The 22,945-nt window shown below is 39.8% G+C and overlaps 2 protein-coding genes across 2 annotated transcripts in view; one reads left to right on the top strand and one right to left on the bottom strand.

Moving 5' to 3' along the window:
- Positions 1 to 624: 624 nt before the first annotated feature.
- Positions 625 to 12,544, bottom strand: DNAJA1 (DnaJ heat shock protein family (Hsp40) member A1). Its single transcript, XM_027769854.1, has 8 exons — positions 12,238 to 12,544; positions 10,613 to 10,843; positions 8,427 to 8,531; positions 7,793 to 8,020; positions 4,513 to 4,627; positions 2,168 to 2,283; positions 1,854 to 1,954; positions 625 to 1,269 (listed from the first exon to the last, which is right to left on the bottom strand). Exons 1-8 carry the CDS (start codon positions 12,542 to 12,544, stop codon positions 1,051 to 1,053), a joined length of 1,422 nt encoding a protein of 473 aa, XP_027625655.1. The 3' UTR covers positions 625 to 1,050.
- Positions 11,977 to 22,945, top strand: part of APTX (aprataxin) — a 47,150-nt gene continuing 36,181 nt past the window's right edge. The window contains exon 1 of the mRNA XM_006143096.3: positions 11,977 to 12,239. The gene's annotated coding sequence lies outside the window, so the exon portion shown is untranslated. The remainder of the gene's footprint in view (positions 12,240 to 22,945) is intronic.

Here is a 22,945-nt window from a genome sequence, read left to right as displayed (position 1 = left end):
CACACTGGAAATGCTTTGTAATCAGTATATTAAGGAGACATTCATACATTTCAAGAATTGCTTAAATTCTGTTAATCCAGATTTAAGCATGTGAACATATGACTTTATAACATACAATTAAAGCTATTCATAATCTGCTATCCTACCAACATCAAATTACAGTTACTTTGGAGCATAAGTTAAATGGTTTAAAGTAAATCTGTAATACCTAATAACACCTTTCTATACCACACATGCAAATTACTTCTCCATGTAAAGGTTGTTTCACTTTGTAAGTTACCCAGCTCCAGAAGTCACTACTTGGGGGCTTTTCATGGTCCAAAGAGAAGGGGAGTGGGGGAGTTGGGAGTAACCAGGACTGGTCACATATACATACATATATATAATATATTTTTATATATGTATACTAAGAAAAAAAAAAAGATGGCACAACAGAAGGGAATGCAGTTCTAGAGGTGTAAGCCCTCAAGAAGCAGCCCATTATGATAAACCCCTTTAGAAAGGTATCATTTCTATCACTGATGCCACAGGCTAAATTATATTATGCCATCCATCTTCAAGTTGAGGCAATAGAATAGACGCAGAGACATCACAATGAGTCTCACTTAATACAAATAACTATACAGACCATCACACACTTTCCTACAAATTTTTTTCTCCTTCTGATTACCAGTTATATACAGGATTTTAATTTCATAGCTTGACAATGAGGGATCATACACTGAAGTCAATACATATATCTAGCATTTCAGTCTAAGCTCATCCATGTACATAGCTGAAATCAATTACAAGGAATGGCCTAACAAATGCTAGGGGAACTTTGTAGTTTTTACAGCTATTAAAACTGTATCTTGCACACTGAAGTCATCATACATACAGGGCAAAGTCAGCTTTTATATTTGCATTTATTCTTCATTTAACTTTTTAAAACACTACTATAGATGAATATTAAAACAAAAACAATAGCAAGTAGTGAGCATATTATGATTACAGTCCTTCACTCATTCACTACTGCATATAAAATGCTAGCAGTGTTATTCACTGGCCCCATTAAGAGGTCTGACACTGAACACCACCTCGGGGATGATGTTCATCATCCTCATATGCTTCTCCATTGTAATGGCGCCGTCTTTCCTGATTTGGATCAAAGTCCACCAGTTCTACCTGGTCCATTTCATCGGTCTCTTCTACTTCCTTTCTTTCAGGTAGGAGTTTTTCCAGCAAAGAGAGTTTATCAGGAGACAGAAAGCCATTCTCAGGGAAGTTCACCTACAAAAAAATTTCCACTCTTTATTTCATCATTAGCTTTTTAGATAAAGTACCATGGATCCATTCTTCCCAGAAAACCACATACCACTGTTCTATGTCGTAGATTTTTAGAAAGACCTAATCCCAAAAGAGACTAATCCCTGTTAAAAGAATTAAAATACAGCTTATTCTTACTTAAGGTAGTCCTTTCTTACCCAATTGTTTTATTTATGGTGAGAAGCCAATTTAAGGTTGAGAAAAACAGCAGGGTTGCATTATATTAACACTCCATTAACAATCCTAGTATTACAATATTTTGCCCAGAAACCTACAATAGCTAAAGTGCTACTGCTTAACTTTAAGACGCAGTTATAGCCTTTCATCAATTAAAAACCAACTTGCCATGCACCTCCCCAACTGATTAATGATGCAAAAAAATTGAACCCCAACTTAAGAAAATGTTCAACAGGACAGGAGTAGAATTAGATCAGTTTATTTCTTCCTAGACAATGAATACAAATTCAGTTTCTTGACATTCAATGAATGTAATTCTCTGATTTTTAGTAAGTTAATCATTCTCAAATACTGAGTACTTTATGGCTTACCTTAAATTCAATGATTAGGCGACCCTTTTCATATGGTCTACGATAAATTGGCATGCCTTCATTTAACACACACTTGATATCTCCATGCTTGACAATCTGACCTAAAAATAACCATTGAAACCATGTTCTCAAATTTGGTCATTTTTACCAGGCAGGAAAATACAATCTCCTAACTCACTGATGGGAGTGAAGAGTCAAGACCTATCACTTCATCTCTGCCCAGGGGATATGTAATTGAGGTATAAAAACACTTTTTTCTGTCAGTGCCCATCCTAGTTAACAAACAAAAAAAAGAGCTTCCCTAGTTATCATACCCGGGTGAGAGGTGATGACTATGGTTCGGTTGTCCAGTGTGGAAATTGGCTTCTGGAAGCCACACAATGCTTCAACCAGCTGTATGTCCATACACATGAAAAGGTCTTCTCCTCGCCTGTATCAATGCAAATATGTTGTATATTTACATCTTTTAAATCACTAGTGATTACAAGCACCACCACAGGCAATTTGTTTAACAGCAAAAACGTCTTTACAAGGGTCTATTTTATTTCCCCATTCTAAAACTGAGAGCTGGGAACAGCAAATATTCAGAGCCTGCTAGACCTCTTTCATAGACAAAGCTTTAAAACTGTATTCATGTACTCTAGGCAGCTTCTACTTACAACCTCTTGTTTCATTCCTTAATTGTAAATGTTTTATCTGAGGAGGAAGAAAAAAATTCTTAAAAAGAGACCAGCAGATGGTATTAATGGTTACGTCGCTGGGCTTCCAGTCTACTGCAGATCGATTCCCAGACCTGGTGGCTTAAAACTCATGGGTGCATGCCCAAATCCTGAGGAAAGTGGAGAAGAGATTGCGGTGTGGCCATCCCACCCGCGGGTGGGGTGGGGTGAGGCGATTTCTCACTTTCTCTCTGGCAAGCGCACACGCCCTATAGCAAAAATCTCTATTTGAAAAACAAACAAAAAGTTCTTAAAAGAGTAAGGCTTAGAAAAACATTAAATATTAGAGATAAGAGGAGATTATAGTGTAAGTCGAACAGACATGAATCTTGTGATTTAATAGGGATATAACCAATTCCAAAGGATTTTGAGAATTTTATTGATGTAAAAGTTTCTGGCACACTGAGTAAACACCATCGTTTACATGCAATAATGTGCTTTCTCCTCCTTGTGCTTAGACATTCTATTTTTCTGATCCTGTTAAAACATTTAATCAGGAAAATTACACACTAGGAAAAACTCTTCTGAGGATTCACCTTATATCACCATATTTCCCATCAGTTTTGAAGTATTTGTTAAATATTCCATTATAAATAAAAATTTTTTCAAGATGTTGTCCCAATTCCAGTCCATTATTCTTAATGACAGTCATACATAATAAACTTAACACAAACTCTGTCAGCCACCCTTGTGTTTTTTCTTTCTTGGAGGGGTTTTTGCTGGTTCCCATCCTTGTGTTCTAGTGGAGGTTCATCATAAACTCAGTACGAAGTGTTTCAGAATAGTATATAACTAAATTCATATACACTGAGTTTATGTTTTAGTTTCTTTTAGAGTTCAGGTATTTATATAAGCAACTTAATTTAAGTTGGCACAAACTCAAAATTTAAAAGTTATAGCACTAAAAGTAACAGTTAAAGATTAAATTAGCGGGGGGATCAGCAGTTAGTGTAATGGCTATGTCGCTGGACTCCCTTGTAGTCGACCGCGGTTCAAGTTTCAGACCCGGTGACTTAAAACTCATGCCGGGTGCGTGTGTGTGCGTGCGTGCCCAAGATCCCGAGAGAAGGGATTGCGGCGTGACCATCCCCCCCGGGGGGGGGGGGGATTTGTTGCTTTTGGTGTCTGTCTGTCTGTTGAGCACACGCACCCTATAGCGAAAACCTCTCCAAAAAAAAGAAAAAAAAAATTAAAGGCGGGAGACCGCAGATGGAGTAATGGCTATGTCATTGAACTCTCATGTAGTTGACCATGGTTTGAGTCCTGGACCCAGTGGCTTAAACTCATGCCAGGCGTGTGTGTGTGTGTGTCCCCAAGATCCTGAAAGACAAATGGAGAAGGGATTGTAGTGTGGCCATCCCCCTGGCGGATGATTTTCCACTTTCTGTGTCTCTGGTAAGCACACGTGCCCTACAGCTAAAAAAAGAAATCCCCGCCCCACCCCCCACCCCCCCAAAAGAAAAAGACAACCCAAGATTAAGGGCAAAAATTTTTCTAGGGACCTTTCTCACAGCCCCCGGTACCTGTTTATACTCATATGAAACATCTAGTTGAAATACAGTTTTTGGAAGTTTTATAGATAACTCTTACTCTGAAACAAAATGCTAGTTTATTTTTCAAGAAATCTTGTCTTGTTATGTAGCCCAGGCTGGCTTCAAACTTAATCCTCCTGCCTCAGCCTCTGGAGAACTGGGAGCTTACCGTGTAGGCTCCACTGTACTGGCTATTGACTTTCTTAAGACTGAAAAAAATACAACCAATTGACACATCAATGGTTAACCCTTATACACAGCCTAACCCTCCTGCTATTCTTTCCTAGCATCACTTCCAGGAATTATGTTCTGAGAGTAATGGAAAGTTTATTTAAATTAAAAGAAAAAGAAGATACTCCACTCCAAATATCAAGATGGCAGTTTGACAAGCTTGATTAAAGTCTTTACCGAGTAAAAACAGCATGATCTTTCTGATCTAGTACAATGATAATATCTCCTGGCTCCAGTCCTGGTTCTTGGTCTCCTTCACCATGGAATGTTATCTTCTGGCCATCTTTCATGCCTGAAAACAAAAGATTAATTTAGTATTCTTACTGAATATCCTACTAAAATCTGGATAACACAGTATCTACTAAGACATGTGTAGATGTTTGTGTGCATGAAACCCAAAATGTTATTCTCAGACATGACTAAGAAAGCTCACTTAACTAGCTCAGTCCAACTTGCTACTGAAGAAAGCTATGATAGTGGAGAACAAACTCTAGAGGTAAATGGACCAAGCTTCAAATCTCTGAGCTCCTATTTACTGGCTAGATAACCCTGGGAAAGAAAGTTGTATAACCGTATCAAGTCACAACTTTCCCAGAGAGCCCTACCTCATTAGGGCTGTTCAAAGGATGAGGGGAAAAAAAAAAAAAAAAAAAAAAAAAAAAAAAAAAAACAGCCGACGAACAATAAAAAAAAAGACTATGCTGGCATCAAATCAGACTAGCAAACATTCTAAATAAATGTGAACTGTAATTCAAAAAACAATTTAATTACTTTAAGTTCTTGCCCCACCCCCCCCACCAAAAAAAAAGGATAGGGCCAGCCCACAGAGCAGTGGTTAAGTGCTGGGCAGATGACCAAGAGTGATCTGAACCCCTGCACTACGGACTTGAAAAACATGACAGGCACATGTGCCCAAAATCATGATGGGAGGGACAAATGGAGGAGAAAGGATTGCAGTGTGCCTATGCCCTATACAGGGGGCTGTTTTCTCTTTCTGTCACTCTGGTAAAAGCACATGCCCTCTGACAATTAAAAGCAAAAAAACAAAAGGATCTTCAGGGGCCAGGTAGTATAGTAGTATGGTGATAATGCAACTGGACCCACATAGCAAATTTGGTCCTGGAGTCACGTTCTGGAATCTCCCTGAGCATAGGAGATGGGACATGAGCAATCCACATTTGTCTGTCATCTAGACTGGCTGAGAGAGGGGTAAATCATGACAAAGACCTTGTTGGGAGTGCCTGTATCTAGCTCATGGGATGAAGAAAAAACAAAAAGATAATCAGTGCTAGATACTTCATTAGCCCCAAAATACAAGAGTACTTTCCTATAGAGCAAAAAATCTTAGGAGGCCAACACATTTAACTGAGATTCTTCACCCTCCTAGCTTTGCTCTGAATATTACTTAGTTCAGTAAGAGCTTGGACAAGTTTTAAACACAACTCACCTAATAAAACCCACGTCAGTAGGGCCAACTCTAGGCTAATGGTTAGGGAAACCAGATCCCCCATGGCTGACTCCAACTTAAATCCTGACCCAAATACTGACAAGATGGAGAAATGGAGACGAGATTGCAGTGTGACTATGCTCTACTAGGCAGTGCTTTATCCCTCCCTCTCCCCCTGACAGTTGCATCATGTCCTCTGGCAATTTAAAAGAAAAAAAGAAAGCCTGTGTTTACAGATTACCACACTGTAGCAGTATCTTCCATTTCCTAAACAAATGACCACTGATGTCATCCAACATGAGCAACTGTTTTTATTTCTTAGTATGGAAAGTATTACACCCAAATCATAACCAATAGCACAGTTAATTCCTGTATTTCCATCAATCTATATTCAGCACTTAACTCTTGATTAATATTTCATGTATTACACCACCACCCACATCCTACCTCATATTTTGAGGCAAAATGTAACTACATTCATTAATCCTAACACTTCAGAATATACCTCTTAAAGACTTAAGATCACAATGTAAGTATTATACAATGGCAAAATTAAACAACCTGTCCTGAATGGTTGTAGGTAAAGTAACTCATTCCACTAGTGAAAACAATGAAACCTCACTAGATTTTCCTGGTTGTTCCATATTACTGTAAAAAGGATAAACAGCATAAATGGCCTCACTTGCACATGATGTGCTCCAAAAACACGATGTCCATGTTTTTTGGTAGTTGAGAGGACATCTTACCAGAAGAGGGGTGGGGGGAGGGGAAGACTTTCTTGGGAGGAAAAGAGGGGAGTACTAACTAGTGAGATTCACATGACTGAATACTATAGCAGTATCTTAAAAAGATGTTTATAGTTAACACTTCCAGACTAGTATATACAACGTAATAGTTTCATTTTAGAAGAGTAAAGTTTAGAGTATTACCTAACATTATTCAGAGTGGAATTAGAAACTACTTTTCTCAGGAGTTACATACCTAAGATTTCTACAATGAATACATACTGCTGTTGACACTTTTTAAAACATTTTTAACTGACAAAAGGTAAAGAGACATTGACAAAATAACCAAATCCTAAAAATACTGCAGGAAAGTTCCATTCATTTATAACCTCAAACCAAGTAAAAATCACAAGTCTGCAGTGCATATAAATTCTCACACACAACATAAAAATAACCTAAGCTCTTACAAATCAACTAGGCAAAACTTTTAAAAATTATTTTTTAATTTGCCAGAGGGTATGTGTACACTTTCTAGAGAGAGAGTACCCTCTAGCAACTGGGGCATGGTCACATCTCAATCCCTTCTCCATTTCTCCCATCATTTCAGGATTTTGGGTATGCTCATATATGTGCCAAGTGTGTTTCCCAAGCCACAGAGTTGGAGACTAGAACTGGTCCTGTCCCTGTGGCCAGTCCAAGTATGTCATTTTAATATGATAAAAGGCATGTATGCCAATTAAAAAGTGGACAAATAAGCATATTTAAACATGTTCATTAGTTTAAAAAGTGTAAAATTTCAGTGGGACCTCATTTTTCACCTCCCCAAGCCCTTTTAAAAGTATGTATATCCAGGGGTTAGCAGGTGGCATGAAGGTTAAAGTGCTGGATTCCAAATAGCCAGATATGCCATTCAAGTACAAGACATGGTAGCTTAAAGATTTGTGCACACATACCCAAAATCCCGAGAGAAGACTCTGGAGAAGGGACTGCAGCATGGCCACATCCCCAGGGGGAATGCTTGCTTTCTCTCTCTCCACTGAGTACACACATCCTTTAGCCAATTAAAAACTTTTAAAAAGTAACTAACAGTAACTGTAAACATTTAACTGTCATTTTCTAAAAGGTGGAAGAATATGGTTTAACAGGAGAGAATCAAGTTTGAGACTACTCAAATCATATACACTGCCACTTATGTCAGAAAGCTGATCCCATTCTTTATATTAAATGTAGTAGTAATAAACATGCCATAAAACTCAAGAACGACAAGTGTCAGCTCAGAACCCACCTTTGTCAATATGAACTTCTAGAATCTTCTTCTCTCGAACTATCTTCCTTCCATTGCAACTTTTACATCTATCTTTAGGACTGATCCGCTCTCCATGGCCTTGGCACTCCATGCATACAGACTGTATTTGCTGAACCATTCCAGGTCCTATCTGATGAATTCTTATTTGCATTCCAGTACCTCGGCAATTGGGACAGCACTCTACTGCTCCTTTCTTACCACCTCGGCCTAAAGAGTTTAAGACAAAATTACAGCAAATACATTAATGCATATTTTAAATCAGTTCCTGAATTCTCTATTTCCAAGGTCTGAGGGAATAATACCCTAAGAATGTACAGCTCAAGACTTTATTTGATAAGGAGCCATTTAAAAATCCTGCATTTTAAACAAGTACTCTCAAAGCACAGTTCTATTGACTGCTTTACAAATTTGATCCCAACTGCATTTAAAATACACACAGAACAAGAGCTAATATTTTACTAATATTTCTTCTGGGTGGCAACCTCAGGTGGTTTTCTCGATGTTCGCACTCTCCCAAGATTTTAGTAGAATATATGTCAGTTTTATGTTTCCAGAAAGCCCAGAGCTCCTTTTTCAGTTATATTAAAGATATTAGAACACTATAGTACTATACCTTCACATTTGTCACAAATCACATTCTTTTGCAGGGCCAGTTTTCTTGTTGCACCATTATATAAATCTTCTAAGGTTACTGACAGCTGATGTACAACATTTTTACCTAGAACAAAATATTACTCATTAAAAATCTAAGATACTGCATTGTATTTACATCGAAAGCACCATGAAAAACATGATAAAAGATGAGCCTTCAGGGTACTTCTACTGAGCACCCACTTTATGAACAGAATGTTCAGTATACTATCACATATGATACTCAAACTGTGATTTAATTACAGATGAAGAGAACTGGGTTGCAGATTAAGACTACTGCCTATGGACAGATATGGCCCTTTTAGAAACATGCCAAATAAAGACATTACTTGCAAACCACCTGAAAAAACCATGGTATTTAAATAGTCACATTTCACAATAAGTAATCCAAACATGCATTTCTATCCCAATACATCCTTTGAAGTGGTCACTTAGTATGGTATTGAGCAATATGGCCAGTTACTTCATCCAGAAATTCTTTAGCACAACAAATTCCTACTTATCAAGTCTGGCTGGGGAAACCAGTGTATTCACTGAATCACCATCATAGACTATCAATTCGTACTTCTTCCTGATCCAATAGAAACAGCATATTTACTCCTGGTCCAGCACTGATTTTTTTTTTTTAAGACCAAATTTCTTATGCCCTTCACCACAGGATTGTCCAACACAACTTTCGGCAATGAGGGGAACAAAACAATTTGTAGTTGTGTTATCCAACACAGCAGCCATCAGTTCTACAGTGTTTCAAACACAAACATCCAAGGCACTGAATTTTTATATTTTCCATAATAAATTTTAAAAAAAGCCACATATGGCCAAAGGCTACTAAGAGTGCCATACTCCACTTAAATCTTAAGACTGGGAAGTGAAGCTGAGATCATAAAAGGATACAGGCCACAGAAATCAAAGTCACCACCTGATGCTTAGTTATTAAGTTCCTAGGCTAGTGAGCTTTCCACAAAGATTTCATTTTCCATGAAGCGGTACTCTTAGGCATAACCAAAAAAAAGTTCTCAAACTCCTTTCCATACAATATGCTCAATAAACACTTTTACTTCTATCATTAATTGTATTGTTCTGCTCCTAGTTCTGCCTTTGAGATCTGTGTAACACCCCACATGGTTCTGACTTGCTAAAAACTGCTCTTCTCACAAAGGAAAAGAAAATTAAAAACAATTTCTCATTGATCTACACCACAGCAGAGCTCGTCAACTGCTAACCTCTAGGCTGCCAACTAACTTCTAGGCTGGTTCTTTAAAAAACAAAAAAACCACCACTTCTCTGCAGAACAAAGCATACTACTGATTTACTATACAAGTGAATTGATTGCAGATTTTTTTAGAGTGATTCCTTAAAATAATAATTCCTTTAAGACCTCTTAAGAAAGGCTTAGTAAATAGTTTTCAAAGTTTCTCTGAACATCTAGAAAGCTCAGAGTGTAATTTAGTGGCTTGCCTATTCATTCTAAAACAAAGTGTACCTGATCAGCTCTTGTTTGTATAACTATACTAAGAACAAAATGAGACCAACTTCTCTCATCTGGAAAACACTATTCAGCTGAATAAGTATTTCTACAGCCCATAGTCCACTTTCTACTAAATATACAATGCATAATTTTTTTTACAATGCATAATTTTGATTTAATAAAGCTGAGGCAAAAGTTGGTAGGTAGGCAGTGGGTCATTTGGAGGCAATGAACCTCTTTTCAGACCTGGCTCTACTGTTGGCTTGCTATACAAACTTCAGTAAGTTTTAAGTTTCTGAACTTTAATTAACCCTTAACTGAAAAAGGTCACTGATATCTACCAACTGGGTAGGGGGGGTGGAGGTGGGGTGAGGGTGGGTGTCAAGTAGTTCTGTAAAACGGGCTTTGAAATTTGTTATATTTTGTTCACTTATGTTCCAACCTAGCAAGCTGGATATATCCAAGAGCTTTGTAAGTACTCCATTTGTTACCACTTCACTGGCTTAGCTAATTTAAAAAAAAAAAACACAAAAACCTTCACCATAAACCAAATAGAGAAAGTCTATCAGTGTAAGACCTTATATTAACATGTAAACAAGCATTTTTAAGCGAGTTCTCAAAAATTTGCTTTGAGTAACAGCTACACTAAATTTACTCTATATGGACAAGATTATCCTTACCTCTTCTTTCTCTCTGCATCCTTCCTCCTCCTCCAAAAAACATATCAAAGATGTCCATTGGGGAGCCAAAACCACCACCTGCTCCACCCTCTTTAATTGCCTGCTCTCCTCCTTTGTCATATAATTCCCTTTTCTTCGCATCAGAGAGAACTTCATAAGCTTGAGAAATCTGTTTAAACTGTTTGAAAAAACAGGAGTAAATTTCATATTTTCCGAAACAAATATTCTTTCAAAGCACAGCCAATATATTAGTCATACCCAATTTCAGGTGGTAACAAAAAGGCTACACACCTGGTAAGGAACTATTCAGATACTTTTGAGTACTACACTACTTGCCTTCTCGCCTTCATTTGGATTCTTATCAGGGTGGTACTTCAAGGCCAGTTTCCTGTAAGCCTTCTTCAACTCTTCCTGGGTAGCATTGGGTTTGACCCCCAAAACATCATAGTAAGTCGTTTCTTTCACCATTTTCTACAGCCTGAAATAAGAAAACTGCAATTTTAACCAGCTTTCAACTCTAGCTGTAATTAGTAAAATCAGAGCTAAGGCAAAGCAATCTGTTCTTTGCCAAATCTGATTAGGAGCACTGACTTCATTACATTTCACAAAAAAAGGTTATAATTACTGCTGTAATTCAGTTATAAGTTCTAAAAGACACTTCATTTAACTTCACACATACACACACACACACACACACAAAGGTAACAATTTGTGCCATAACTCAAATGTTAATTCTAACAGATTAAATATGAGCTAATTCAAAAGTCGCCTCCTAGCAGCTGGCTCTTCTCCAAACCACGTTAACTCGACTAGCAGCTGGATTCTTCCCGTTTCCCTTTCCCAGAGGTGGGTGACAGCAGAAATCACGAGGTGCATTAATAGATTCAGTCCATCGATTATTACGGTATCAGTGCCTTCAAGAAATGTGATAAATGCCATACACTCCTTAGGAAAAAATGTGAGCACAGCGGCGTGGAGGAGCGGTTTAGGAAACGGGTCCTCAGCGACAGCAGGCGCCCCTCCCCCGACCCTTGGGCGTGCTTTCAGTCACAAGGCTCAGGGCTCCACTTTCCCTGGTCGAACCCTCTCGCCCCTCAGCCCGGAGTCGTTTACAGTTCGTTGGGTACCCCCCTGAACTTGGCGCCAACCGTTGGGGTTTCCTTCCTTTCTCCCTCCCTCCCTGGATCGAAAGGGTGGAGGGGGAAGCCCTGCCCTCAACAAAGAGAGGGAGGGGAAATAAAAGCGAAAGCCACAGCCTCCGTCCGGCTCCCGCAGCCCCTCGCCCCGGCCTCCCTCTGCGCGTGCGCGCTGTCGCCCACCACGAGCGCGCGCGGACGGAGGGGCCCAGGGGTTACGTACAGAGGGGACGCCGAAGGCGGCAGCTCCTTGGAGAGCGCAGGCTGGGAGAGGAGTGGGGCTCAGGAAGGGGTTCGGGCCCGCTCCCTACGTCCGCGGATGGGACGCCGGGCCACTACTCCAGGTCTCCAGAAAGAGAACCGTGGTTGCAAGGACCCATCCACCCTCCCGCCCACGCGGAACCAACCGCCTTCCGACCCCCGCTCCATCTGGTTTTCCCCAGGGGTGCCAGCCAAGGGACGTGGGGAAGCGTGAAGGCTGCGACTCACCGGTGAGCGGGCTGAGGCCGGCGTGGGGGAGCGGGAAGGTGCGCGTAGCTGTGCGCAGCTCAGGCCGTCTTTTGTAGCGGAGCCTAGGCGCGTCACCCGCCGGAAGTCCCGCCCCTCTCGACTGCTGCCACCGCCCCGCGGTTTCCTGGGCAACGGCGCGGGGGCGCTCGGGCTGGGAGGGGCTGTGCCGAAGGGCCTTGTGGGGGTGGGCGCAAGCCGCAGCTCCCGACAGTCGTAGAATCTTCTGGAGCCCTTTCTTCCACCCGGCGAGCCAGAGAGTGCGGAAGTCTCCAGCTGGAGCGGACATGGCCCGGGAGCGATGCAGTTCCGAGGCAACTCAGGGTTTCCAAATCAGTGGGGCGGCCCCTGTCGCTGGGGGAACGGGAAAGGCTCGTTACAGGGCTTTGGGGTCGTGTGCCCAAGGGGGACCTCTCCGAACAAAGTCCTTCCTCCCTGGCGCTTCCTTCGCCTTTTCGGCGTCTGTAACCGCGTTAGTTCAAAGCCCTAGGGTTCTGGAAACCCGCCGAGCAAGAAATGCTGAGTAAGGCAGGCCTAGCCCCCTGTCTGATCTCGCCTTTTACACGCGCAGTCGAAGGCCTCGTAATTCATCAAACTGGAAAGTTGTTAGAGCTCTTTGTGCAAGTCCAGGCTCCTGCAGAGACGCTATCTGCCTTGGCCCTACCGGCTTCCACATGTTGAGCGGAGGGAGTCCGGGACAAAACTAAACAAGGGCAGGTTTGGAATGCATTGATGCAAACTGAAGGCCACGGCTCGCCTTTGTTTAGGCTTTCTCTCAGCTGGGCTGGAGTAGCAACATGACCAGCTATACCAAGTTGCTTATATTATTTGCCGTGACTTGTAGATCCCACTGGTCAGCGAACCTGGCTTTACGCTCTGCAAAGTAAACCATTGAGCTTTCACATGTTCTGATGGCTATATAGGAAACGGGGTCTGTCCTACTAACACGTCAGTAGTAGCAGTATTTAGTACTGAAGAAGCTGGAAATACAAAGTTGACAAAACTCAGTTCACATCAGTCAGACTTTAGTGGAGGAGCTAAACAAGGAACTGCAGGGAAGCAAAGGTTAGCGCGGAAGAGGCTCCTAGGTTAACCTAGAATAGGGACTTTACTGGGAAAGTGGCAGTTGAGCTGAATTTTGAAGGAGAGCATTCTTAGCAATGAACAGAGCACAGGGGATAACAGAGGTGTGGGAGAACACGATGTATTCAGAAAATTGGCGAGCAACTGGATACAACCAGAGCTAAGAGAGCTGGAATATCTGGAGGTAAGGCTCCAAAGCTAGTTAGAGAACATTTTCACCTCTTGGTATATCTTTTATTTAAAAAATACATATACACACTTTCCTTAATCATTAAACATTATGTTATGTACATTTGATAGTAGTTCTACCAGTTTGTTTTTCTGAAGTATGTATTGCTTCTATTTTTTCCTCTTCTGTGGTACACCATTCCATAGCCTGATGTATCTTACTAAATGAAGGGTTTTGAACTTTACCTTGGAAGCATCTCTGCCCTTACCTCCTTCATTACTTTAAACATTTCAGTTACACACAACTATCTCCATTTTCCCGAATGTATTTTTTCAGTTTTCTGTGCTTTTGTTTTGGCTGACACCTTATTTTTCCAATCTTAGGTGTTATATTTTCAATTATCACCTCTGGCGTAAAGTTTTAATTTGAAGCCGCACTAGAAGTATGATATTGGCAGGCCGCATACTAGAGCTCAGTAACGTAAAACTCATGTAAGTCATCCTCTCCGCCTTCAAGAAGGTCACCACGTAGAGAACCAGAAATGAGTTTTGTGATAGACATTAATAAAGGAAGGAGTATAAGGGTGCTGAGTGAGGGAACTTTGCACCATCCAGACAGATATGAAGGAGTCTTCAGAATGTTCATGAAAAATGAGTATTGCGAAACAACTATGCATGGATCAAAAAAAATTAAATTTGTTCATTAAACAAGTGAGAGGAAGAAAACAGCACAATCTGTGCCTGCTTCAGCCAGGCTCTGATCATAGGCAGTGTGCTTGATGTACTCAGGAACAGCTCTAGATGTCAGATGTGAACTGAAGACCTTTCTGTGTGGTCAACTTTATAGTTTGTTGTTGTCTTTTCTTATAACTGCTATGCCATTATCCAGCCTCTAGATTTCACACTTTTTGGCACCAAAGTAAACCCATTCTTCAATTCTATTTTCCACAAACTTTTTGAAATCTCATAATCCAGGCAGAGACGAGCAAGTGAGAAAGCATGAACAACAAATAGAAGACAGTACAGTAACATAGCCATATAGTAAGTATCATTCATGCAGGTCCTAAAGGTCCTGCTTTACTGTGACAAACTGCAGTTGTGACTCTTTAACGTTGGTTAGGAATGTGTATCAAATTGTTCTAACAGAATTTTCATGATAAATATCACGATACGTAGTTTTTCTTAAATACTTTCTTGGTTGGTGTTTCTTTCTGCCTTAGAAACCCAAATAAAATTCCTGCAACTTTGAGAAAGAAGCAAGTTTGATAAAAGCATGAAGTTGCTTCCTTGAGACTGCCAATTTAAGACTAGAAAATATGATATTTAGGAAATTTTTAAAATATACAAACTCATTTGTTGTTAGCTTTTTATTAACAAAATAAAGACCATAAGATGTTTGTAAAGGAAGAATATGAAACTATTTGCTTATATGTGCATAATTTCTGAAGGATACATACTAACTTGTAGTATGGTTGCCTGTGGGGAGAGCTGGTGAGAGGTGGGTTACAGGAGACATTTCACAATGTATCCTTCAGTAGTTTTGAATTAAGTCATTTGAAATGTAATACTTATTAAAAAAAATAAAGTATAAAGTTCCCCCTTCCTTATTAAAGCTTTGAATTAGTAACTTGTCACCCCAACAGCAAAATTAGGAGATTCTTAGTTGCCTAAAAAACCATCATTCCATGACCAGCAGTTGGCATAATGGCTGTGTCACTGGACTACCATGTAGTCAACAGTAATTTGAGTCCCGGATCTGGTGGCTTAAACTCATGCTGAACGTGTGTACATGTGTGCCCAAGATCCCGAGAGAACAGAGGAGAAGGGATCAAGGGATCGTGGCATGGCCATCCTCCCTGGGGGATGATGTCTCGCTTTCTGTCTGTCTGTCTCTCTGGCAAGCGCATGCGCCCAATAGCAAAAACCTCTAAAAGAAAAAAAAAAATCATTCCATAGGTTCTCTTTGACCTTTTCCTGTCATAGAAATATATTTCAATAATGCTGAAAATATGTGCCATTGTATATTATGGCTTTTCAGTAATAGAAATTACTTTTGAGAAGCATTCTTGGGGCCAGCTAGGTAATGTACTGGTTAAGGTGACTGGATATCACATAACCAACTGTGCGGTTCAAATCTTAGACCCTGAAGCTTGAAAAACACGCCAGGCTCACATGCATGTCCAAAATCTTGGGAGAAGAATGGTGGAAAAGGGGATTATTGCAATGTGGCCATCCTCCCTGGGGGGAGTGATTCTCTCTCTCCTCCCACCCCATCCCTTCTCTCTCATATGCCCTATAGCAAATTTAAAAAGAAAAAAAGCATTCTATTTATATAAAATATGCAGAAAGATTTAAGGATAACTGATTTTTTGGAGTATAGAAATAGAATCTTTTTGATACGTGCTGTTTGCAACTTGCCTTTTTCTATTTATTGTGATCTTAGTATGTCAGAATACATAAATATACCCTGTGATTTTAAATAACTTAATAGTATATCATATGCAGTCACCATAATTTAACCATTCTCATATTGCATATTTCAGCAATTTCCATGTTTTTTTAAAAGATTTATTTATTTAATTAATTCCATTTGTTGTTGTTGTTATTTTAATTTGCCCAGACAGAGACAGAGAGAGAGAGAGAGAGAAAGGGAAAGTGAGGAAGCATGCTGCTTGGTCTGGGACTCAAACCGTGTGGGAATCTAACACCTTTAACCATCATGTCACCTGCTGGCCCTGAAATTTCCATGTTTAAAAAAATTTTTTTTAAAGAATTATTTTATTGAAATTTCATTTATTTATTTATTTAAATTTGACCAGAGAATAACAGAGTGAGAAAGAAAGAGAGAGGAAAAGTGAGAAAGCAAGTCAAGTTGCCAGGTCCGGGACCTGAATCATGGTCAACCATATGGGAGTCCAGCACCCTTAACCACTACGCCACCTGCTGGCCCCATTAAAATTTAAAAAAAAAAAATTTCTCTAGAAGTTTTTGCCTTAGGATGCTTGCACTGGCTGGAGAGAGAGAGAGAGAGAGACAGACACAGTGAGAGGGAAAGTGAGAAATCACCTCCTGTGGGGGATGGCTATGCCACAATCCCTTCTCCATTCTCCTCCTAGGATCTTGGGCATACATGCATATGTGCCTGGAGTGACTTTCAAACTACTGAGTTTGGGACTTGAACTGTGGTCAGCCATGTGGGAGTCCAGTGATATAATCACTATACCATCTGCTATTTCTTTTAGCTTTTTTTGATTATTTAATTCTGTGTATTATTATTATTATTATTCAATTTGACCAGCGAGAGAGAGAAGGTGATTAAGTAAGTTTCCATGTCAGAGACTTGAACCATGATCAGCCATTGGGAGTCTAGTGCCTTAACAAACATGGCACTTGCTGGCCTCCAGCACTTTGCATGTTTTATAAACAGTGCTGCAGAGAAGGTCTCAAATACAATGTTGGGTATTCGTACAAATATTTCTCCTTTTTGTAGATGGCAGTATGTGTACATACACATGAAAGACACAAAGAAACCAACCTTGACAGAATTTATTCTTGCTGTTACCCTCTTTCCTCAGCCTTCTAGCTGCTCAGGATCTTGAGCATTATCAGGCTGCTAAGGATCTGAACCTGTGGTCAGCATGTGGCTTCCATCGTGGAAAAGCACTAAACTTGCCACTGTAGGATAGAGGCTGGATCTTTATGCAAATATTTCTGTAGGATGGACACTTACAATGAAAACTGCTGAGTCAACATAAAAATTGTGATAAATAACTTTCCATATTGGTTTGTACTGCTTGTAGCACTGTGTGAATGGGCCTTGCTGTCTACCTTGTTTATTTCCTTCCTTCATTTCTTAATAAATCTTTGCCAACCTTAGAGATTAAAAACTGATTTTGTTGAGGCCAGCAGGTGGTGTGGTGGTTAAGGCACTGGTTGGCACGTGGCCAGGTGTGGTTCCGGTCCTGGACCTAGCAGGAAAATCATACTGGGTACGTTTGTGTGTGCCCTTATTCCAGAGAAGAGAATAGAGGAGAAGGGATTGTGACATGGTTATTCCCTCTGGGGGTTATTTCTCACTTTTTCTCTCTGTCTGCCTTCTCTGGAAGTGATTCTCTGGAAGTGAAATGCTCTATGGCAAAAACCTTAAAAAAAAAAAAAAAAAGAACTGATATTGTTTTAAATTGAGTTTCTTCTCTAGTGAAGTTAATTATCTTCTAAATATTTACTGATTCTTTTGTCAACTATCCATATTATTTGACCATTTTCCTGTCGTAAAACTACTATTTTAATGATAAATATAATAGTACTTTATATTAGGATTGTAGTACAGATACTAGATGTCAGTCTCTCATGTGTTATAATTATTTAGTGTACTGTTAGCTTCTCTCTTTGTATCTATATTTCGAGGCTGTATAAAGGCTTTAATTTTTTTCTTTACTCATCATAGAGTGTGTGTGTGCACACAGAATAGAGAGGGAGATGAGCACACTCTACAGGTCTGGTCATGCTGCGATCTTCTAGTCCTCCAGCCCATTGGATATAAGGCATTCATGCATGTGCCTGGCTCTACTGGGGATTTGAACCATGGTCATCATGAGGAATCCAGTTTCTCTTGAGTAGTACATTACTTCTGTGACTATGCCAGGTCTGTTGATTTTAGTTTTTATGTAGGTAAGATTTTTTTTAAAGAGTTTATTTATTTTATTTTATTCATTGTCATTATTTTATTTTAGTTTTTTGAAGCTGGCCAGAGAGAAAGAAGGAAAGTGAGAAAGCAAGGGCCAGGTCTGGGACTTGAGCTGTGGTCAGCCATGTGGGAGTCCAGCTGCCTTAACCACCAAGCCTCCTGCCAACCCCTATGTAGATAAGTTTTGACTTGCTTTCCTTTTTTTAACCATTTCTTCTTTCCTCTTACCCATGCAACATTATTATTATTGTTTTTATTCATGATAGTGTGCATGCTTGAAAAAAAGAGAAGCAGGCTTAGTCATGCCATGGCACTATTCTTTCAGTCCTTTAGCCCACCAGGACCCAGGGCATGTGCATGTGCACCTAGTATCTTTTCTGGCTATCTGGGCCAGGAATGTGAACAACAATTCACATGTAGCTCTTGAATCTGTAGTCTAGTATTCTACCAGCTGTGCCACAGAGACTGAACCCATCTAACATTTTAAATGTATTCTTTCAGGCTTTCTTCTAGTACTTTCTTAGCTCCTTTCAAGCTTTATTCTATCTATAATTTATGTTGTGGTATAGACTGAGAATTATATGTAAATAACCAAGCTTTATTTTTCTTTAAATGACATGCTAGTTTGCCTAATCCACGCCGCGATCCCTTCTCCATTCTCCTCTCAGGATCTTGGGCACGACACACACACGCCCAACGTGTTTAAGCTTCTGGGTCCGGGATGCGAACTGTGGCCGACTACATGGGAGTCCAGCAACATAGCCATTACGCTAACTGCTGGCCCCTAGAAGTGGCATTTCACATTAGTCAAGAGAATTAGATTATTAAAATAGGATTAGGCGGGACCAGCAGTTAGCGTAATGGCTATGTCGCTGGACTCCCATGTAGTCGACCGTGGGACTAATTGGAAAATTAGTCCAGTTTTGGATATATGGAACTATGCTATACATTTTTTGTTTAGATTAAAAAACTAAAAATTGGACATTATGATTGTTTTACAAATGGAAAGTAAATCCCAGCTAAAATGCAACTTTTAATGTTTTTAAAAAGTAATTGAAATTTATTAGAACATCTAGTTTTCAATTGACCAGGAGGCTTATTGGAGCTGAAAGTATTTTTTTGAGAGGCACCTTTTTGTTCTAGTTTCTTTTTACCCCTTTGGCTAAGTTAAAGGTCCACAGTTTTCCCAATACAAAGTTCCAGACCTGTTAGCTTAATGGGTACATTTGGTTTACTTTTTCTTTTACTCTTTTTAAACCCAAAGGAAGGCAGTTGTAATTTTCCATACTATTAAAGAGTGAAAGGATGTACATTAACATATTTAGAACTGTCTTTTCATAAATTGTGGAATATTTCATTTATGAGATCCTGACCTATTTCTTCAGGTCCTCTGTATGCAGTTTATGGACATAAATTTTTACATTGCTAAAAGTCTTAAAGAAAATTTTAAGGGTCAGTAGGTGGTGTATTTAAGGTATTTGGACTCCACATCACTGACTGCAGTAAGAGTCCTGGACCCAGCAGTTTGAGAATCATGCCAGGGGAATGTACATACATATCCAAAATCTTGAGAGAAGAACCGAAGAGAAGGGATTGTGGCATGGCCATTCCCATTGGGGAGCAATTTCTCAGTTTCCCTCTCTCTCCAATTGAGTGAATGCACCCTATGGCAGGAACCTTAAAAAATTTTTTAAGAGGAGCTAAAATTGAGTGTATTTAAAGATTATCTGTTGGCTCAGCATACTTAAAATGATGTATTAGCAACTATTCTCTTTTAGTTATTATTTATTTAATTATTATTTTGTTTGCGATAGTACACATGCATTCACCAGAGAGAAGAAGATAAGAGGAAGAGAAGGAAAGTGAGAAAGCAAGCTCCTAGGTCCAAGACTTGAACTGTGGTTGGCCATGTGGGAGTCCAGCATTTTAACCACTACGCCATCTGCCAGCTCTGGCAACTATTTTTTCATCCTGTTCTCACATAGGCAATCACATAATCAAGGGAGACTTCAAGGCTAGAGGTACACCTGCAAGGTAGAGTGAAGAGCTAAGGAAGAATACTGCGGCACAGGCATACAATGAACAAAATGACTTTTAATATCCTTTCCAAATCTCAGACTCTTTATCTCAATACTTTAAACATATAAATACTGTTTAACATAATTTATTTGAATATTTCAGTTGCTAGCATTTGTGTATATACATCTTCTAGAAAGTCATTCTAATTCTTCACTTTGCTATCAAATGTTTTCTAACTTAAGTTTGATAGTCCATCTGAATTTTCTTCTCTGCACATAAATTCTAATGCAGAGATGAATTGTTTTGCCTCATAATCCTTTTGTCAGGGGAACATAATTGATGGAAGGGAACTTGTGCAAATAGCTTCAATTTGTTGTAAAGAATTCTATGGTGTCCCATAATGGGACATCAATGTTTACAAGAATTATTTTTTTCAGTTTCTTGAACTTGGTATCAACTTAAATTGAAAAACGCACTGGGTATATGTGTGTCATGTCCAAAATCCTGAAAGGAAAATGGAGGAGAAGGGATTGGCAGTATGGGTATCCCCCCACCCCCTGCCCCCACTGGGGGGTGATTTCTCACTTTTTGACTCCCTGTGTCTATGGCTCTCTGGTGAGTAAATGCATCCTATAGCAAAAACTTAAAAAAAAAAAAAAAAAAAAAGGAAAGAAAAGATTGACATTGTAAAGAAACTCTGTAACATTCTCAAAAAGAAAAAAAAGAAAAGAAAAGAAAGAAAGACAAGAAAAACTGAACACAAACAATGACTCCTGGGTAAGGTCTCTGATGCTTTTTACTGATTTGTAGCCTTGTGTGTTCACACATCACCTTGGGGACACACCTGTATTATAGCATTTACATAAGTGTATATACTATATTATAAACACTGGAGGCAGTATTTTCTTCCAGAAGAATTTATAGGAAGGATATAAAGCAAATATCTTAGGATGTCTTAAGTTACAAGTGTAGAGAATGAAGAAATAACATGGATAGAGAGAAAAATGGATCCAAAAGCAAAGCTTAAAATGTATGTGGGAAAGACCTTCACATTTGCTGCAGCTAGGCTATGAATTTGTCTTTATGCTGACAGCCTTGCTGGTCCTACAATTCATTATGTCTGAGAGAAAAAACAAACCCGTTAGTTTATTCTGGAGAAGTAAAACTATTCCTGGAACTGAGATCAGATTGGAATGTCTCCAAAGGATGCTTATAAAGAACACATTGTGTTATGTGAGGAGCAGTGTCCGTGACAAAATCCCTGACTGGGTGACCAGTTCATGGGGATGTCTCTTACAGCCTGATGGCTGCACAACAAAAGGCAATTCACTGGGATAAAGCAACATTTCTGAGGTGAAGGACTGTCTTGGTAATCATGACTTTACAGCATTTTGTTTCCAGAGTCTTACACAGTAATTGGTTTACCAAATTGATTGCTGAATGAATATCTAATGGAGAAGACCTGGTTTGAAGATGCCGTCTAGGAAAGCCCCCCTGATTACCTGATTTCCTGCTCCCCAACTCTCCATTCCTTTTGTAGCTGTTAAGCAGTAGAGCTAAGGAATATTTTGCCTACTTTGGGGTTAAGCCTCCATTTCAATATACATATTTTTAAGGTCTATTCTAAGAGTCAAAGACAGAAAGTACCCCTAACAGGGTTCCAACACCACAATTCACACACAGCCCCAGTCAGCCACAGATCATCAGCACGTGTGTGCCTGGAGTGCCCAGGGAGTTCTGGAACATGAATCCAGGACCCCTCCCATGTGGGTACAGTTGCAAAACCACTGTGCCACTACTTGTCCCTCCTATTTCAGTAGTTTAATGCTATCTTTAAATTTCTCATATCTTCTCCAAATATGGAGTGAGGCCAGAGGCATTTGTATGTGTGTGTCCCTACTTGCTGGTGGTAGTGGTGGTGTTGGGAAAGAAAGTACTGTATTTACCAAAGTGGACGGTCAGTCCACATGTGACCTTGTGAGTGCTATTAGCTTAGATCCAGACTCCTACCTCCAGGCTATTCCCCAGGGCAGAGGCAGGCTGCTGATGGTGCCAGCATGGGGTTTTGCTATCTTTTGCTATTAGTACTGAGCATCAGGAAGACCTAGCCACAGGTCATGGTAGCACCAGCCTCAAAAGGGACTCGGCATGGAGTTAGGAGTGATTGACTCAGGTGTTTACAGTCCTGTTGGGAACGGGGTGAGGCTCAGTCCATAGGCCAGGAGTCAGTCATTTTAGCTGCCAGAATTAGAGGCCTGGTGTGGGGCCTGGTTAAGGGTCTTCACTCCTGTTGGATGTCTTCTTGACTCTTCGTCTTCCTCTTGTCATTGACATTGTAAAGACATCTGGAGCAGGAGCTCAATTCCTATTGCAGCTTTCTGCCTACATTATGGAAGTGTTCACTAATAATAATGATAATAAGAATTACTATCCTACTCAAACAGAAACTAGTATAGCTAGTAAGTCAACATAATACTGGTTTATAAAATACTGATTGCCTGCCCTGTGCCAGAATCTTTCTAGGCCTGTGAAACAATGTTGACCATGATAGACATAATTCCTTCCCTTCTGCCCCTTACAGCTGAGTAGGGGCACACACTGAGCTAACATTTATACATATAGACAGCAGCTCTTCTACTAGAGAAGTTAGCCTTGACCCAAAGTTTAGACACTTCAGTCTTTTTTCCTAAGGATTATTTATTTATTTAATTAAATTAATTAATTAATTAATTT

This window comes from Tupaia chinensis, unplaced genomic scaffold (assembly GCF_000334495.1).
Source record: "Tupaia chinensis unplaced genomic scaffold, TupChi_1.0 Scaffold000093_1, whole genome shotgun sequence".
NCBI classification, from domain to species: domain Eukaryota; kingdom Metazoa; phylum Chordata; class Mammalia; order Scandentia; family Tupaiidae; genus Tupaia; species Tupaia belangeri.
Note: the sequence above shows the minus strand (reverse complement) of the source record. Positions and strands in the feature narration are given on the sequence as shown.